The 18,930-nt window shown below is 53.1% G+C and overlaps 2 protein-coding genes across 2 annotated transcripts; one reads left to right on the top strand and one right to left on the bottom strand.

The window, feature by feature from the left end:
* Positions 1-265: 265 nt before the first annotated feature.
* Positions 266-7,296, bottom strand: P3h4 (prolyl 3-hydroxylase family member 4 (inactive)). The gene is made up of 8 exons (XM_051176736.1): positions 6,753-7,296; positions 6,504-6,656; positions 6,198-6,369; positions 4,708-4,836; positions 3,712-3,857; positions 2,958-3,041; positions 1,323-1,479; positions 266-1,102 (listed from the first exon to the last, which is right to left on the bottom strand). Exons 1-8 carry the CDS (start codon positions 7,230-7,232, stop codon positions 1,080-1,082), a joined length of 1,344 nt encoding a protein of 447 aa, XP_051032693.1. The 5' UTR covers positions 7,233-7,296; the 3' UTR covers positions 266-1,079.
* A 698-nt stretch (positions 7,297-7,994) lies between these two features.
* Fkbp10 (FKBP prolyl isomerase 10) lies at positions 7,995-15,971 on the top strand. The gene is made up of 10 exons (XM_051176654.1): positions 7,995-8,529; positions 12,171-12,316; positions 12,599-12,788; positions 12,893-13,038; positions 13,285-13,474; positions 13,590-13,735; positions 14,453-14,645; positions 14,929-15,071; positions 15,284-15,447; positions 15,722-15,971. The coding sequence occupies exons 1-10, from the start codon at positions 8,288-8,290 to the stop codon at positions 15,905-15,907; spliced, it is 1,746 nt and encodes a 581-aa protein (XP_051032611.1). The 5' UTR covers positions 7,995-8,287; the 3' UTR covers positions 15,908-15,971.
* Positions 15,972-18,930: the final 2,959 nt, after the last annotated feature.

Consider the following 18,930-nt stretch of genomic DNA (forward strand, 5'->3'; position numbering starts at 1 on the left):
GACTCGGACAAACACAGACAGCCCTGGTGTGAAATACCCACTGTCTTCTGAATGCAGCAGGGACTACTGTGTCTTCATGCCCCCTGGTGGCAGGTCTGAGGTTGCACACCATTCTCAGTCAGATGACAGGGTTGTAGAGGGTGCCAACAAGGCCACAGGGTACACCGGCTGGCATTATATAGATAAGGGAAGATGGGCAGAAGGAGGGAGGCGAGTACCTATACCCACACAGCTCAACCTTGGAGACCGGCCTCAGGTGCAGCGATTCATTCAACAATAAACATTTATTGAGCACCAGAGCTCCAAGCCCCACGTTCCTCAGCCCCCTCTGCAGCTCAGTCAGAACTGTCACCTGGCTGGCCTTGGTCCTGTGAGACTCAAGCCAGAAGCCGAAAACTTCCTCAGGAGGATGTCCGCTGTGGAACAGAAAGGGGCAGGGGCAACCCCCCCACCAGCTCACTTGCCAAGCAGCAACGTGGCCACCATTCTGCGGTTCAAGGACACAGAGAGGTAGGGTGGAGTCTGGGTGGGAGCTAGGCCAACTATGCCCCTTTTAAGGTTTTTCTATTTATTTTGAAACGGTCTCACTACGAAGCCTCCACTGGTCTGGCACTCGCTATGTGAGCCAGGCTGGCCTTGAACTCACAAAGATCCACCCACCCCTGCATTCCAAGTGCTAGAATTAAAGGCCTGTGCTACCACACTCAGCTGTTTTTGTTTTGAAACAAGATCTCACTACGTAGCCTCCACTGGCCTGGATGTGTAGGCCAGGCTGGCCTAGAACTGAGATCTGCCTGCTTCTGCCTCCGCTGGGTGCTGGTGTCAAAGGCACGCGCCACCACTCCTGGCCATTTTAAGTTTTAATAAATAGTTCTTGCTCCTAGCCTGGTACCCTGAGTTTGAGGGGTGGGATGCACCATGTCACTGCTCTTTGTTTTTTCTTTTTGGCTTCTTGAGACAGGGTTTCTCTGTGTAACAGCCCTGGCTGTCCTGGAACTCACTCTGTAGACCAGGCTGGCCTTGAACTCACAGAGATCCGCCCGCCTCTCAAGTGCTGGGATTAAGGGCGTGCGCCACTCTTATGCCAGTTCAGGCTCTGGCTCTGAAAAGGAAGGAGAGAGCAAGGAGTTAGTTCTGCCCACGCCAACAGGTGTCTAAGGACTGAACTAGCGGGAGGGTAGATCTCCCAACAGGCCGCAACACCCCAGAGCAGGGTGGCAGCACCCACCCACACTCCATTGGCACCACAGCTCAGGGAGAACCCGTCCCTAGCACCCATCCCAAGCTGTGTTCTTAGCCCTTCATCACAATCCATTACTGACCAGCCTCAGCCTCGTCGCCCTTGGCATCTGGCTCCTGCCACCAGTCTGCATAGAGGCCCTCCTCATAGTCACCCTCCCCTTCAAACTCAGCATCAGACAGGGGTTCTTCTGACTCCTCTGGTTCATCCGGGGGTGGTTCTGTCTCCTCCAGTTCCATCTAGAGCAGTCCAGGGTTGTGGGGAGAGAAACTGAGTAACAGCAGACCCACATCCATATAGGTTCCCTCCCCTTCAGATCAGAACACCCCCCACCCCATCTTCCGGCCCCCACACACTTCATTCAGCAGTTTTCCTAGTATTGTCTTGGCAGGAGGTGAGCAGGCAGGGCCTGAAAACCCCTCCCCAGTGTCAGTATCTAACATGAAGGCAATGTCAGGGTTTGTCCTGCTGGGTCCCATTCTGAAACTGCTTCCCTGAGTGACACTTGGGGCTCCACCAGGAGAGGCGGGGTGCTGGCGTCAGCATGGCAGCATGGCTTGCACCACAGCCCCACCTGTGGCCCCACCCCCAGTGAGAACACTGCTAGTCTGTGCATTTTGTCTTCTGGCTCTGCTCCCCTGCCTGGGATCTCTTTGCAACCCTGACCTGGATGGGCCTACAGATGCCGCCAGAGCCACATGTCCACTCCAGGCTGAAGCTTTCAAACATCACCCTGGCTGGTACCCACACTGGCCTCTGCACCTACACAGTCTATGCCTCCCTCATGAGAACCTCTGGGAGACAGACTGTTCCTCTCAGCCACTTACTGCAACCCAAGCCTGATGTCTGGCAAACAGCGGACCAAAAGTGACAGCCATCAAAACTGCCGGGTGTCCTGAGCATCTACCGAGTGCCAGCTGCATACTAGGTGCTTTAAATAATCTCATTTATTTGCCACCACAGTAAAAGTCAAAGGGCATGCTCCTCGGTGATGGGTGAAGATGTAGGGGTTTGCTAAGTTACTTAAGACCAATGATGCTAAGGCCACCCATCTGGTAAATGACGAGAGCTGAATGACCAGCACCTAAGCCAGCCATGAGTCACAATGCAGACCCTGTTTCTGAGTTCACTGAATGTGGGGTACAGTGAATGTACTGAGGGGGTAAATAAACAAGCTATAAAGCATTCCCCCAAGAAACCCAGGCCGCCAAACCCTCACTCTGAACTGGTGCGTACTATGGCTTTCCCCAGCATCATTCATTCATTCATTCATTCATTCATTCATTCATCCTTTCAGTTATTTGTCCACTGCCTTGAACACAGTTCCTGAGAATGGGCATAATGTGAGGTTCTGTAGCAGAGCTGGGAATAATTTAGTCTCCTATCCCGGGATGCAGTTGTCAAGGAGACCGGCCATCTGGCCATGGTGAGATGGGTGAGGACTATGAGTAACTCCAGGTCTCAGGCCAGGTAGGCAGGCAGGTGGGGAGACCAGTGTAAGCCCAGAAGAAAGCCAAGGCGTACAGCCAGGGCTCCCTAAAGGAGCTGCCATTTGAGCTGGGCCCAGGAGGCATAGACCTGGGACAGGCAGAGAAAGAGCCATGGGGACTCTAAGGTGGCGGGAAAGGGGAGGGACAGATGGGGGACAGGAAAGTCCTTCCTCCCATTAGTGACCACAGGAAAGAGCCTAACATGTCCCCATCATGGTGCCACTCACCTCATCATCTGACTGAAGGTACATGTGTGTGAAGTCCAGTAACTCCCGGAGCTCGGAGGTCTGGTTGTGGTAGAGCATGGCCTCCTAGGAAGAGGAGGAGGAGGAAGAAAGGAGTGAGGAGGTGGATGCTGCTGACAGATGGCAAAGACAGGGGTCAGGGAGAAATGGATCAGCTCACAGAGTAACCCTAGCTACTAGGAACACTGGGTTAAGAAGGATTTTGGTAGTGCATGCCTTTTAAAGCCAGCACTTGGGAGTTCAAGGCCAGCCTGGTCTACAGAGTGAGTTCCAGGAAAGGCTCCAAAACTACAGAGAAACCCTGTCTTGAAAAACAAAAAGGAAAGATTTTGAGGATTCCAGGAGGAAGCGTGCTTCGATCCATTAGTAATGTCTGCCACTGGCATGGAAAGTGGGGATGGCCCTATGGGGCTCACATTTGCCAGCCGTGCCCTAAACTGCCAAGGGGTTTTCTCGTTGGTTCAGGCTAACAGGCCCCTGGGGCAGGGAAAGCTCAAAGGATAGCACTGAGGTGAAAGCAGGCATGCGTGGGTACCTATTTGCATCCCTCCCACATCCCAGACACTGTGCTGAAGCCTAGACTCTAACCACAGCCCATATTTATCCTTCCCCTTCCTCTCCAGCCTTCCAAGGAAGTCAAGAGGTTTTTTTGTTTTGTTTTTTTTTTTTTTTTTTTTTCTAAACCAAACCACAAAACTGCACATTAGGCCAGTGCCTCACTAGAGGCAGTTCCCACCTCCCGGGGCTGGAAGTCCTCTTCTTCAAGGCCCCAGCGAGCCCGGTGGAAGCGGTAATACACCAGGTTCTGCTGCATGACACTGTCCTTGGGGTCAAAGAGCATGTAGCTAGCAGCACTGCGGGCGGCCTGGCGTACATCGTTCACTGCAGGCGGGACAAAGTAAGGGGTAACCCTGATGTTCCCTTTAAAGGTAACCCACTCACCCCATCTCGGTCCCACCCTCCAAACTAGCCCACTGCCTCGACCCCCAGACACCTTCCAGAATACCTGCTCGCTCCTCACCCAGCCCAAAAGGACACAATCCAACAGGCCCAGGGTGTTGCCCTCCTACCAGGCAAGTGTGAGTCACTGACATCTCAATCACTGTCACTGTGGTTTATAGACAAAGGATTGGAGACACAGAGGGACTAGATAAACTGCTTGTGCTGACAACGCTAAAGAGTGACAGCAGCTGGGGGAAATTAGAGCCGGCAGGGCTCTCAGCCACATCCCTCAGGAAGAGTCTCCTGACCTCAGCTCCTCCACTCACAGCTCTAGCCCCCAAGGTTGCATCCCTGAGTGGTAGGAACCCTGGACTGGCCCACTCCAGCCCCAGCTGATGGCACATCCTCTGTGACTCCCTACTCATGGGGATAATGGTCTCTTGCCCTTTAGAAACCTCCGTTGAATCTGAAGAATGGGTCCAGGAATGCCAGTGGCATGGTGCTGCTGAGGGGAGGGAGATGAGGGCTCCAGAACGAGCTGAGCAGCGTTGCTGTCCTAGCCTAGCCCCCCCCAGGGTCTCTAATTCGTTCTTGAGGCTTCTCAGCTTCCCCCATAGCCCCTGTCTGGGTTCCTGGCCGTGTCTCCCACCATTCCTAGCCTTTCATCCCCTTCCTCAGAGTCTTCAATCTGAGAGACACCTTCCCACGTTTCTGGGAGACCGCACCTCATGTATTGCCCTTTCCCACACAGCCCTTACCCCACCTCACCCAGCTCATTCAGGAAGCTCACATTTGTAGTAGGCAAACTGCAGGTAGTGATACATGGTGGCCACAAACTTGTCCACAAAGTAGCCACCTACATTGGGGATGAGATTGGCTTCGCAGTCCACCTTGCACTGGAGGGACTCTGCAAAGAGATCTAGGAAGGAAGTAGCAGTTAGGGACTATAGTATGCTACCCCCGACCCCCCACCCCACCCCCGTGGAGACCAAGATCTGCCTTTGGAGCCTGCTTCCCTGTGCAAGAGGTGTGTCCTTGCATGGGTTGGCATGCATGAAATGCTTGGCACACTGTCCATGATTTGGGTTGAGAAGAACTTGCTGCCCTGCACCCCGGTTGTTCAACCCCTATTTGACACCAGGGGGAATTCTGGGAGAACAGCAGGAGACATTTAGGTGGGACTGAGACCATACAGGGTCTTATGTATGTACAAGGGTTTTGGATTCTGCAGTTAGACAGTTGTGAGCTGCCATGTGGGTGCTGGGAATTGAACCAGGGTCCTCTGGAAGAGTAGTCAGTGTTCTTGACCACTGAGCCATTCCTCCAGCCCTCACCTTTACCCTGGTTGAGGGACTTCGTAGTTAGGGATCCAAAGACTGGTTGTACTTTCTGTACACACCTGTCTGGTGTCAACTCTGAATCTCTTTTTTGTTTTTTGATTTTTGTTTTTGTTTTTTTGAGACAGGGTCTCACTATGTATTTATAGGTGTTCTGGAACTCACTATGTAGACCAGTGTTGTGGAATATTACTTTAACTATGCAAAGATGTGTTATTCTGTTTACGCTGCATTTGTCTAAGATGTGTTGCCGTTTTTCCTTGCCTGATTGGTCTACTAAAAAGATGAACGGTCAATAGTTAAGCAGTAGAGGGACAGGACAGGTGGGCAGACAAAGAGAGTAAGTAGGAAGAGATAACAAGAGAGGAGAGAATGAGATTGGAAGTAAGGGAGATGCCCAGGGCCAGTCAGCCAGACGCCAGACACCAAATAGGACGTACGGAATGAAAGAAAGTTAACCTTAAGCCCCGAGGCGAAACAGACGAAAAGAAACAGGTTAATTTAAGTTACAAGAGCTAATGGGACAAGCACAAGGTAAGGCTGAGCATTCATAACCAAGAAGTCTCTGTGTCATGATTTGGTAACTGGTTTTGGGAGCTGGTTGGTGGCTCAAAGATCAGACTGGCCTTGAACTCAGAGAGACCCACCTACCTCTGACTCCCAAGTGCTGGTATGAAAGTCGTGCAATACCATGAACCCCACCCCCACCCCCTTTCTGAGACAAGATTTCTCCACATAGCCCTAATTGTCCCATAATCTGCTATGTGTACCAGCATTTCTCTTATTAAGACTGGAGACAGAGAAGGCCTAACTCATGTGTAGCTTTGGAGAACTTTGCTATATCCGCCAAATGCTGTTGCTGGTCATAGTCCTGTGTTAGGAGGCCTGGGAAGCAGGGGCCCTGTGGGTGAGAGATACCCACGGTGGTCTGAATAGGCGATACCTGCTATGGCTGGGTAGAAGTCCTTGAAGTCTACCTGCTCGTGGGCCCCCTCACAGCCAGCTAGACACCGAGCGAAGACTGTCATGTACTCAGCCAGGGCCCGTTCCATGTCTTCTATGCTGCCGCGGAAGTCCCCGCTGTTGTAGAGCTTCACAGCCCGGAGGAACACAGCCTGGAGAGGAGCATGGCACCCGGGGGAGGGGGGGGGAGTCAAAAGGACCCGACAACTAGTAAGGTGTGTGTGTCTTGGGGGCAGGGGGTGTAGGAAGGCGCACCAAGGCCAGCCAACCCTCCCACTCTCCACACCTCGTAGGGCTGAGCCTCTAGGTCGGTAAGGGACTCGTCTCCGATATCCAGCATCCCCCTGTAGTAGCTGAGATACTTGGCGGTCAGCTCGTGCTTGGGGTTCCTCTGGAGGAAGGTGTAGGCCGCAGCCACCGCCTTCTCCAGTCGGTTCGCCTGGTGAGGGGCGTGGGGAGTGGGTCAGTGGGGCGTCGGACGCACCGCCGGCCACACGTTCTAGGGAAACCCGACGGCGGTCCGGGCCGCGCCCACCTTGAACTGCGCGTAGTGCAGGTACTGATAGGGCAGGCGGCTCTGGAAGTCGCGCAGCAGCTGCCTGGGCGGGTAAGGGACCTGGAAGGCGGGCAGCGTCCGCTTGCAGCGCCGCAGACAGGCGGCGCGTTCCAGGACGTGCCCGAAGAGCCGCAGCTCGCGCGCCCAGTCCTCGCCATCGCCGTCGCTGTCATCGTCCGGGCCGGGCGCGGGCCGGGGCTGCGAGGCGGCGGGGCCGCTGCAGTTGGCGTGGCAGAAGGCCTCGCTGTCGCGCAGCAGCCGGTGCAGCCGCAGCGCCGCCTCCAGGTAGCGCGCGCTCTCGCGCCAGCTCTCGCCCTCGTACTGCTCCAGAGCGTGGCCGTAGGCCGTGGCCAGAGGCATCAGGTCCTCCGGAGGGAAGCCTCGGAAGCTGTACTTCTCGTACTGCGCGCCCGCGCTGCCCAGCAGCAGCCACAGCAACCCCCACGCCGGGCGAGCCATGCCCGCGCCGCGCCCCGAGGCTCCCGGAGCAGCCGGAGGACCGACGGGCTCCAGCCCTCCACCCTCACCCCAGGAGTTCCTGCTGGGTCTTAGCGCCGGGCGCGCCGGGATGGAGCAGGGAGGTTGGGACAATCCTCTTTCGGAGGGTCAGTTGCGGCTCTAGTCCGCTACGTGAGCTGTACTTCCCGCACTTGCAAGGCTTACCCCGCCCCGCCCTCTCCCCGACCCGGGCGGGTGGAGCTATATTTCACGCCCAGAAAGTCCCTTCCCGCCGGCAGCATCCCCCACCTCAAGTGCCACCTCTCTTCACCTTGCCTATGCTCCGGGTGAAGCCTCGGAATCTGATCTTTTCTCCAGAGCCCCCTTTGCACCCTCTAGGTGGCCCCGCAAATCCCCGCGCAGGCGTCGAGAGGGCAACACAACTCGTGTTACCCCGCACACCCGGCACTGACACAACCAGCCTCCGGACTGAGTTTGATCCCTGTGTCTTTCTAGCAGCCTGGCTTTTTTTTTTTTTTCCTCCAGGACAAAGCTGCCTTTCACCTAGAAGAACACTCACTCCCACCCCCCACTCCTTCCACTCCCGGGGGAAGAGAGTTGGGGCAGGGGTTAGGACTGAAATATCCTTCAGATTACGGCTTCACTTGCTATCAGAGAGGCCTAGGTTTGGGGAGCCAGGAAAAGCTAGAAATTCCTCCAACCAGCTTTAGGACCCAGAGGCTCAGGAAAAAACTTTCTTTTGGAAGTCCATTCTGACTTCAGTTTTCCCGAGCTTCTCTCTGGGCTAGGCCCGAAGTTTTGGGGGAGGGAGATTCAGAGATCTTTGTGGCAAATTCCTGGAACTCCAGAGACTCTCAACCTGGCCCCCTCCTCCTAGTCCACCACAAACATCACCCCACCCGGCCAGCTCAGTCTCCCCAGCCCCCATTCCACGTGGACTCGCCAGGGCGGGGTAGGGAGGGAGGACAGGAAGGGGGAGAGTCAACTCTGAGGAGGGGGAAGGAGGCTGACGGCTGGCGTCAGCTCTCATTGCCGACGTCCTCGATCTGGGCACCATGTTCCTTGAGGGGTCCCTCAGTCACACCCTCCGCCGGCTCCCCATCCTGCGGTTGCTGCTGCTTCTACAGATTTCGGAGAGGGGGCTGAGCCGTGCCAGCCGGGCCGGAGCTCCCTTGGAAGATGTGGTCATCGAGAGGTACCATATCCCCAGGGCTTGTCCCCGAGAAGTGCAGATGGGGGATTTTGTGCGTTACCACTACAATGGCACTTTCGAAGATGGGAAGAAGTTTGACTCCAGGTAAGATGTTGGGCATCCCCAGACTCAACACCACTTTCCTGAGCTTCCAGGGAATGTGGCCCCTTGTAAGCTTTGCATTCCTGTATTCCTCCCACTACCCTAGCCCCAAACAGCACCCCGGGGAGGGCCCTGGCATCATCCCAAATCTTCAACTCCTGAAAGACAACCCCCCAACACACACTTCCAAACCCCCAGAATACTTGATGCTCCCATGAAGTGCACCTTTATCTACCAGTTCCTTATTAAAGGCATGAATGGTACCCTGGTACACAGGTTAGGAAGAGAGGCTGCTTATACATGTGAATCCTGGGGTGAGAAGATAGATGGATGGGGCCACCTGCCTTTTCACACACCCTGGCTCCCTGTCTACCGTCTACCTCCTCCTCCAGCTTCCTATGCCTTTGGAGACTAGAGAAGCCACATTTTCTTTAGGGCATGGGATCCTAGAAAGCCAGGGAGGGCCTTAAGCAGAGTGGGCCGTATAATTTTGGGGTAGGCCATAGCTGGTGCTGTGTCCAACTGTCCACGTGTCACAAGTCTGACATGCCATCCTGGGGACCTCCCTGCCATTTTCTCCAAGTCTCTGGACTCAGTTCCTCCATCTTACCTTTAGCAGCTAACACTAGGCTGTATGGCCAGCCTTGGCTTGATGTATAGGCTTCCATTCTGACCCAGGCCCTTAGTCAGCCAGCCAGGCAGATCCCCTTTGTTGAGGACAGAGCAGGGCTCTGTGGCAGCCTCTTTCCAGTCTCTTCAGGCCCTATCACACTTGAAACTCTACCCCAAAAAAGAAGAGTCACCCTTCAGTCTCTTCTCTGTAATATACAATTCAGCCCACAAGCAATTAGTGGTCATGCCTCTGGAGGGAGGTTGTGTACTGGATGAGGATACTGTCTCCATAGTGTAAGACCCTAGGTTTGAATCCAGGCAGAAGAGGCTTGTCTCTTTAATCTTCACTTTCCTTGTCCGAAACATGGGATGGGACCAGCGCCTACTTCCCAAGAGTGCAAATGAGGAAGATGAACGATGGTGGCTTCTACAGTGCCTCCAGTGGGTTCAGGACATATTGGCCTAGACTCTGGGAAGAACCATAAGCCGGATGGCGTTTAACTCATAGAAACTTTGTGTTGGCCTTTGTACAGCACTGTAAAGAAAATAGACTAGACATAAAATCTGCACTCTGGGCAAAATGAAGAATATAGCTGGGAGCATAGCGGATAGTCTTAAAAAATCGAAAATTAAAAAAAAAAAATTACCACCTCCTGGCATGACACATGCCTTTAATCCCAACATCCAGAGGCAGACAGATCTCTGAGTTCAAGGCCAGCCTGGTCTACAGAGTGAGTTCCAGGAAAGTCAAAGAAGCCCTGTCTCAGAAACAAAAACCAAAACAAGAAAATACATATGTATTTATTTTACCCAAATGTATGCATGTGCACTGGGCACATGCCTGGTGTCAGAGGAAGTCAGAAGAGGGTTGGATGACTGTGAACCAGCATGAGGTACTGGGACTTGAATCCACATACTTTGCAAAGGTAACAAGTGCTCTAAACACTGAGACATCCTTCAGACTCCTTTTTTTTTTTTTTTTTTTTTTTTTTTTTTTTTGATACAAGATCTCACTATGTAGCCCTGGCTGACCTGAGATTTACTAAATAGATCAGCCTCTACTAAGTAGAGAGCTGCCTGTTTCTGCCTCCCAAGTGCTAGGATTTATGTATGGCATGCACCACACCACCTGGCTGGGCCCAGTTATTAAATGTTAAAATTAGAAATTTTTTTAAAACCCTTGGCTACCTTCAACCAAAATAGAATCTTCTGGGGCTGGAGAGATGGCTCAGCAGTTAAGAGTGCTTGTTCTTGTAGAGGATATTAGTTTGGAATGATCTCTGACCTCCATAGACAACGGATATGGTGTGCACATGGTACACAGACAAAACACTCAAATACATAAAATAAGTCTAAAAAAATAAATATTCTATTCTTGGGGCTGGGGGTGTAGTTTAGTTAGAGTACTTACCCAGCATGCATGAAGTCCTGAGATCCCCAGAACCATATCAACTGGCATACACATGCAATCCCAGCATTTAAGAGGCAAAGGCAGGAAGATCATAAATTCAAGGTCATCCTTGATTACATAGAGAGTTCCAGGCCAGCCAGGGCTACAAACACACCTGTCTCAAAGAGCATGGGACAGGGTGACTGCAGAGGTGGCTCAATAGTTAAGGGTACTTGCTGTACAATCATTACAAGGGTTAGCACCCATATGAGAAACTGGGCATTGTGTGCCCTAGGGTCAGGGAGAGAAGTTCAAAAGACTAGCCATAGGGTGCTAGGTGAGGACATCCAATGCCCTTTGGGGGCCTCTGCATGCATGCATAGCACACACTCACAGACATATACAACTCTCTCTCTCTCTCTTCTTTAAAGAAAAGAACTCTCTCTTCACTTGTGAAAACACAAACAAGGCAGGATAAGTTTAGAAGGGCTTTCTTTTGAGGAAAGCTGCTTTCCTCTCATCTCTGGCCACTTCTGCTTCCTGTTCCTCGGAGAATGGATGCTTAGTAGCAGAAACTAGGAGCGGTGACCGTAGGTGGGGTAATGAGTCTATCAGGTGTCTGTTTTTCTCTTAGAAGCAAAACAAAAAGCTGGGCATGGTGGAGCACACCTTTAGTCCCAGTGCTTGGTAGGCAGATCTCTGAGTTCAAGGCCAGCCTGGTGTACAGAGCGAGATCCAGGATCACCAGGGTTACCCAGAAAAAGACAGTCTTGGAAAACAAACAAAAAGTGAGGGCAGCTGGGTTGTAGCTCAGCAGCAGGTGCTTGCCTAGCCTATGTGAGGCCCTAGATTTTGTTACCAGTATCAGAATAAAGAAAAACTGACAACAGTAATGTCCTCGTGTGGAGAAAACAGAGTGAAATAACGGATGTAAAGTGTCAAGCACTTAATCTGACACACACATAGTAAGTGCTCCATAAATACTCATTTGCCCTCTGAGCTATGCTATGAGAAGTAGCAATAAGGGGGCTGGAGAGATGGATCAGTGGTTAAGAGCACTGAATGGCTGCTCGTCCAGAAGTCTTGAGTTCCATTCCGAGCAGAGCAACCACATGGTGGCTCACAACCATCTGTAATGAGATCTGGTGGCCTCTTCTGGTATGGATGAAAGCAAAGCCCTCATATACATAAAATAAACAAGTAAATTAAAAAAAAAAAGTAGTAGCAATAAGTAGCAGACAGGCTTATCTTTTCCACCACCCTCCCATCAGGGGAATAAACGCTTCTCACCTCTGGGACATCTCTCTTGGAACAGCCTGTTCTTGATGAGGATGATGATGACGAGGACAAGGTTTCTCTACGTAGCTTTGGCTATTCTGGAACTCCTTATTAAACCAGTTAGGCTTTGAATTCCCAGAGATCCACTTGCTTCTGAGGTGCTGGGATTAAAGGTGTGTACCACCACCCCCATCCAATCTGTTGCCCTAAGAGGGGCAGAAGGGCTAGCTAGTCCAGGAGACAGACCTGAAGAGGAGAGGAAGTGAGGGGTGTGTGTGCATGCACCGTGTCCTGTGTATATGCGACTGTGGACAGAGGGTATTGTGTAGCTGTGCGCATGCCCATCTGTCCCTTTACTTCCCAGCTATGACCGTACCACCCTGGCAGCCATCATTGTGGGTGTTGGCCGCCTCATCACTGGCATGGACAGAGGTCTCATGGGCATGTGTGTTAACGAGCGCCGTCGCCTCATTGTGCCTCCCCACCTGGGCTACGGCAGCATTGGTGTGGGTAAGGAGGCCATGGGGGGGGGGACGGGGACAGTGGGGGAGGGTGTGGGCAAGAGGCAGGAATGCTGAAGCTCAAAGGGGCTGAGTGACTTGGCCAAGGTCACACTGTGCTCAATCTGATTGGTAGGGGCCATGGCCATTTTTTCACTCTGGAATGAGAGGAGATGAATACAGAGCCCTGTGTGGAGTCACAGCTTGGCTAGGAAAGGATGGTAGTTAGGGTCAGAGGTATCGCAGATGGTGTGGGACTCCTGTAAACTTGGCCTTGGTTGCGTCCCCACAGCGGGCCTCATTCCCCCTGATGCCACCCTCTATTTTGACGTGGTCCTGCTGGATGTGTGGAACAAGGCAGACACGGTGCAAATGACCATCCTCCTGCGCCCTCCTTCCTGCCCCCGCATGGTGCAGAACAGCGACTTCGTGCGGTACCATTACAACGGCACTTTGCTGGATGGAACCGCCTTTGACAACAGGTAGAACCTGGGAGGAGTCCTAAAGCCTGGGACACGTGACCAAAAGCAGGTCTGTTCAGCCTCCCTGGCCTCCAGTCACTGGGTCTTTGCCTTATTCTCTGCAGCTACAGTAGTGGAGGCACGTATGACACCTACATCGGCTCTGGTTGGCTGATTAAAGGCATGGACCAAGGGCTGCTGGGCATGTGTCCTGGAGAGAAAAGGAAGATCATCATTCCTCCCTTCCTGGCTTATGGGGAGAAAGGCTATGGTAAGGCAAAGGGCACAGGGGAATTCTCCAGAAGAGGGGCAACTCGGTCCCGGGGCATCCAGCCAAGGAGATGAAATCTCCCTCCCTACACAGAACTGCTTTATTCTGACTCACACAAAGGCTCAGAACGGGTTGATGGTGGCTCTGGGGACAGAGGAGGGCAGAGTAGCTCTTTTGGCATGAGGCCCCTTGCTGAGCCTGGCCGTGTTCCCCACTTGTGTGGTTCAAGCCCTGTGCCCTCCCCAGGGACTGTGATACCCCCGCAGGCCTCCCTGGTCTTCTATGTCCTGCTGATTGATGTCCACAACCCGAAGGACACAGTCCAGCTGGAGACACTGGAGCTGCCCCGGGACTGTGTCCGACGAGCGGTGGCAGGGGACTTCATGCGTTACCACTACAATGGCTCTTTAATGGATGGTACCCTCTTTGATTCCAGGTCAGAGGGTGCCCTGAGGTGGGAGGGTGGGGGCTGAGGGGCACGCTGAAGGGGTGGAGCCTGGGAGGGGTGGGGCCCTTTTGACTCCCTCCCCTCCTCTTCCCCTCTATTGCAGCTACTCCCGCAACCACACCTACAATACCTATGTTGGACAGGGTTACATCATCCCTGGGATGGACCAGGGGCTGCAGGGCACATGCGTAGGGGAGCGAAGGAGGATTACTGTGCCCCCTCACCTTGCCTACGGGGAGAATGGAACAGGTAGGGTTTGGTCCCCAGGTCACCCCCCTCCCCCCGCTATCCCTCCCATGTACACATGCCCAAGCATGTACAGCTTATATTGGTCACCCATTGGAGCTCTACCCGGCAGGCCCTATCCTGCTCCCCCAAGGCAGGCCTCACTCCCGCCCTGCACCCCAACCCCAGTGGAGAAAGGCAGGCAACACCTAAGTTTGGGGACAGAGGATGGTTAAGAATAAACAGCACTGGGCTGGAGAGATGGCTCAGCACTTAAGAGCACCTGGCTGCTCTTCCAGAGGTCCTGAATTCAATTCCCAGCAACCACATGGTGGCTCCCAATCATCCACAATGAGATCAGGTGCCCTCTTCTGTCGTGCAGGGGTACATGCAGACAGAACACAGTATACATAATAAATGAATCTTAAAAAAAAAAAAAGTATAAACAGTATCGCTGAACAAAGGCCTGGATTAGGGATTCTGGTAGCCTCAGGCTGGGTGCCACTCATAGCAGGGTGTTACTGGGAGCTTGCTTGCAAGTTGTTAGGTGTAAAATGGTTTCCCTGCCTCTCTGTCCCATCACTCCAACAGCAAGGTACAGGAAGCACTGGTTCTGGAACATGTTGTCTGGTCTTGTATGATTCCCTGAGATTGGGAAGGGGTGGCCAGCCTGGGCCTCATGGAGACAGTGAGTAGCCCTCACCCAGAGCACTGAGCTAACCAAGCCCCATCTGGCCTCAGGAGACAAGATCCCTGGCTCAGCTGTGCTCATCTTTGACGTGCACGTCATCGACTTCCACAACCCTTCGGACCCTGTGGAAATCAAGACGCTGTTCCGGCCACCTGAGAACTGCAATGAGACATCCAAGATTGGGGATTTCATTCGCTACCATTACAACTGTTCTCTGCTGGATGGCACCAGGCTCTTCTCTTCGTGGGTTCTTGGGCAGGGCCAGGGCTGGGCAGGTGGTGGCTCAGGTATGGGTGGGCTCCCAATAGCTTGCAGGCTCCTTTCTCTGGTCTCACAATCTCTCAATTCCTCCACAAGTCCCCATCTGAGTGAGCCTCCTCCGGGAGCCAGGGATATGAAACACGGCACAAGGGCCACCGGGAAGGGAAGCTAGAGAAAGAGAGAACTGCCGTTCTAGTATAACGGAGAAGTTGAAAGAGACCTCAGATACCTCTGCCACTGACCTGGGAATCCAATTTCCCCACAGCCACGACTACGAGGCCCCTCAACAGGCCACCCTTGGCGCCAACAAAGTGATCGAAGGTCTGGACAGGGGCCTGCAGGGCATGTGTGTGGGAGAGAGGAGGCAGCTCATTGTGCCCCCACACCTGGCCCACGGGGAGAATGGAGGTGAGGGACAGCGACCTGGAGCCCATGTCTATTCCCAGTCTGTCCTACCCATCTCAGGCCTTGGGGGCTGGGGGCTGGGGAGGGGGAGTCAGGGAAACTTTAGGATAGTTCCGAAACATTCCATGTCCTTCCATGAGAGAAGACTAAGGCCCGTGTTCAGGCTCAGCTTGAGGCCTCCCTGGACCCGTTCTCCTCTTCCCCTCCCTCTCTAGCCCGGGGTGTCCCTGGCAGTGCTGTCCTGCTATTTGAGGTGCAGTTGGTGTCCCGAGAAGAGGGCCTGCCCACAGGCTACCTCTTTGTGTGGCACCAGGATCCTCCAGCCAGCCTGTTTGAAGACATGGATCTCAATAAAGATGGAGAGGTGCCCCCAGAAGAGGTAGGCTGGGGGCTTCGTCACAACCCCGACCTGGAAGCCGGCAGGCTCACTTGCCCTCTGGCCACACCCCCTTCCTTTCCTGCACACTGTGCAGCCTGTCCTCTCTCCTGGCTATCACCCTCCTCGTCTGCTCCCTGAGCTATGCCGGCCTGCATTCCCTGGGTGCCAGGCCTGGGGAGACAATGTTGGACTCCACCTGGGGTCCCTTCCCAAGGCCACCCGCAGCTGCTGCCATTGATCCTCAGGGCTTGTCCTCTGCTCTCCCCTCTTTCAGTTCTCCTCCTTCATCAAGGCTCAAGTGAGTGAAGGCAAAGGGCGCCTCATGCCCGGGCAAGACCCTGACAAAACTATAGGAGACATGTTTCAGAACCAGGATCGAAACCAAGATGGCAAGATCACGGCCGAGGAACTCAAGCTGAAGTCAGACGAGGACCGGGAGCAGATCCATGAGGAGCTCTGAAGGCCAGAGTCTCAGGGCTGACCTCAGACGCAAAGGCCCTCTGCTGGGGGACGGTGGCGGCGGAAATGGCCTGCCGACAGTTATTCCCTCAGTGGGAATAACTCTGGGAGTCACTGAATGTCACGGGAGACTTCGGTGATCTTCCCACTGGCTGTGTTTCCAGTCCACAACACAGACCTCTGCAGTTTTCCCTTCCCAGCCCTTCACCTCTTCCTTAAGGTTCTTGGCATGATAACTCCAATCCGGGGACAGGGCACTGGTGTTGGTTAGGGCCATTGCTGACCCCACACACCCATACCTCCCATCCACACACCAGACTCAGCAAGGCTGAGCTCCTTGGTCCTTCACTTTCCCAAACGTACCTTTTATTTGTACTGTCCTGCTCCATCTCCCTGTCCATGTCTGTCCCCATTCCCTCTGTCCTGGCAGCTCCCCGGGGGCATGAGTGAGGAAACCCTGCATTCTCCTGCATCAGCTCTGCCCACTCCTCAGGAAGGGGTGGCTCCAGGAACACAGTCCTGCCAGCCACCGTTCTCACTCAGCTTCCTCCCTGACCGCCAGGGACAGTTTTTTCATCTTAAAGAAGGCCTTCTGGGAAAGGAAAGGCTGTGTGAGAGGACACCCGCTTGGGCTTCAGGGTTGTGCAAACCCGCACCTGGTGCTAATTTGCTGGGAGGGAGGGAAGCAGAGTTCTGGGCTCTCAAAGGCTAAACTGATCTAATCCTTTCTCCTTGGTGTCAATAAAAGGTTAAACCGAAGGCCTTAAGGAGTGATCTTTTAGCAGGCCCTGTGGAGAGAGGGTATTTATTTATATGTTCATGTTCAGCAATCTCTCTTCCTTGTTTATTTTTAATTAGTGTTTGTGTGTGTGTGCATGTATGGATGGATGTTTTGCCTGTATGCATGTCTTTTATGGTACATGTGCCTGACTCCCACAGAGACCAGAGGAACGTGTCAGATCCTCTGGGACCGGACTTGCAGCTAATTGTTACCTGCCATGTTAGTGTTGGGAACTGGATGTGTTCTTCTCTCTTGAAGAGCAATATGTGCTCTCTCACTCCTCTCTCTTTTCATTTATTTGTATTTTATGTGAGTGTTTAATCTGCAGGTATGTCTGCCCCACACGTGTGCCTGGTGCCCTCAGAGGCCAGGAGAGGGCATTGGATCTCCTAGAGTTACAGACAACAGTGAACTGCCTGCCTGCCATGTGGGTGTTGGGAGTCCAGCTGGGCAGTGGTGGTGCACACTTTTAATCCCAGCAAGCAGGAGGCAGAGGCAGGTGGGTCTCCATGAGTCCCAGGCCAGCCTGGTCTGCAGAGCAAGTTCCAGGACAGCCAGAGCTACACAGAAACTGTCTCAAAACAAAACAAAAACACTCCAAACCAAAGTTTTTGTTTTATTTTTCCCCCAAACACACACAGGAGGGGATATGGGTGTAAGGATTCAGGCATTATGCTGGCCTGCCCCCTGTCACCTGGCAGAATGCACTCAGACAGTACCCTGGTCATCCCTGGGTTCCAAGGCTGCTACATCCCTACATAGTCTGGACCCATTAAGAGAAAAACCCTCACCCACTTCTGCTCTCTTTCCCGCTGTTCCTCTCTCTGTCTCTCTGTCTCTGTGTCTCTTTACCTCTTTCCTCTTTCTTTCCCTCCTCCCTTCCCTTTCTTTTTTTTCTCTGTGGCTTTGGAGCCTGGCCTGGAACTAGCTCTTGTAGATAGACCAGGCTGGCCTTGAACTCACAGAGACCTGCCTGCCTCTGCCTCCTAAGTGCTGGGATTAAAGGTGTGTGCCACCACCACCTGGCCCTCCCTTCCCTTTCTAATAAACCTCTCACTAAGCTCTGTCTGCCTGGTATGTTTGTCCCCTGCCTCAGTCACCCCCATCTGCTGACAAAGTTCCCCTCTGTTTTTATCATAACAGGTAGCATCTGTCTGTCCAACCCATGTGGTAAGTGCTATTAACCACTGAGCCTTTTCTCCTCTGCCCTTTTTTGAGAAATGTCCATTTTTGCAGCTGTCCTGGAACATGTTATGTAGATCAGGTTGGCCTTGAGAGAGCTAACTGCCCCTGACTCCCAAGTGCTAGGATTAAAGGCATGTACCACCACACTGGGCTGCTGCCATCTCCTCAGCCCCTTACACATACCTTATTTTTTTCAGACAGGGTCTCTCATTGAACTTGAAGGTCAACAATTAGATTAGACCAGTTGGCTCGAAAATCAGAACTGGGATTACAGGTGTATGTTGTATGCTTGTTATATGGTTTCTGGGAATCAACTCAGACTTGCGATTGCATGGTAAATTAGCATGGCTTATTGGCTAAGCCATCTCCCCTGCCCTGGAGAGCGCTTTTAACCCAAGGGCAGGGGCAGAAAGGGCACCAGCCAGTAAGTTGCTGTGGCCTCATGAGCTGCAGACTCTAGACAGCCATCTTCCTGTTTGCCTCCCTCAAACCTAACTACCTCTGGGTACAAAGAGCCCTGGGACTCAACAGTCAGAGATGAAGGTCTGCAGGAGAAGCATAGAGATGATTGCTATCCTCCTATTGTCTCAACTAAAGGCAGAAACAATGTCCCTAAAGGAAGACAACCCCCAAGAACCAAACTGAACCACAAATGCTAGATTGCACTTGTTCACACAGATCCATTTTCAGGACTGTAGCATTCCCAGCTCCTCTCTCCACCTGCCCCTCTCCCTCTTGCCAGGGGAAGGGAACTGACCAGATCTCTGATCCTAGAGAGAAATGCCTCTGCAAGCCAGTCTGTGTGCCCTAACTTGCCTGCCTCATTCTGCCCCCTGTGACAGAGATGCCCTGGGCTTTCTGAGCACAGAGTGGGGACTTTACATAAAATGACAAGGCCACATGCACATGGCAAACTCTTCCCAGGCCCCCTCTTCTTGCCCAGAGCTACAGTTTGCAATCAGGTGTCCCCTAAGGCTTGAACTCCAGCCCTGGGTGCCATGAGAAGGTGGGAGCCTAGGGCAAGGTTTTAAGTCATCGGCTTGGTGGTTTGAATGAGA

The sequence above is a fragment of the Phodopus roborovskii genome, unplaced genomic scaffold, assembly GCF_943737965.1.
Source record: "Phodopus roborovskii unplaced genomic scaffold, PHOROB, whole genome shotgun sequence".
In the NCBI taxonomy this organism is placed as follows: domain Eukaryota; kingdom Metazoa; phylum Chordata; class Mammalia; order Rodentia; family Cricetidae; genus Phodopus; species Phodopus roborovskii.

Excerpts from the sequence above, each read along its gene's own strand:
- P3h4 (XM_051176736.1), bottom strand. The coding sequence starts at position 7,232 with ATGGCTCGCCCGGCGTGGGGGTTGCTGTGGCTGCTGCTGGGCAGCGCG. Across the intron at positions 6,657-6,752 it reads TGCACTACGCGCAGTTCAAG|GCGAACCGACTGGAGAAGGC; the intron begins GTGGGCGCGGCC and ends GCCCCTCACCAG. Across the intron at positions 1,103-1,322 it reads GGGCGACGAGGCTGAGGCTG|AGCCAGAGCCTGAACTGGCA; the intron begins GTCAGTAATGGA and ends CTTCCTTTTCAG.
- Fkbp10 (XM_051176654.1), top strand. The coding sequence starts at position 8,288 with ATGTTCCTTGAGGGGTCCCTCAGTCACACCCTCCGCCGGCTCCCCATC. Across the intron at positions 13,736-14,452 it reads CTACGGGGAGAATGGAACAG|GAGACAAGATCCCTGGCTCA; the intron begins GTAGGGTTTGGT and ends ATCTGGCCTCAG. Across the intron at positions 15,448-15,721 it reads GAGAGGTGCCCCCAGAAGAG|TTCTCCTCCTTCATCAAGGC; the intron begins GTAGGCTGGGGG and ends CCCCTCTTTCAG.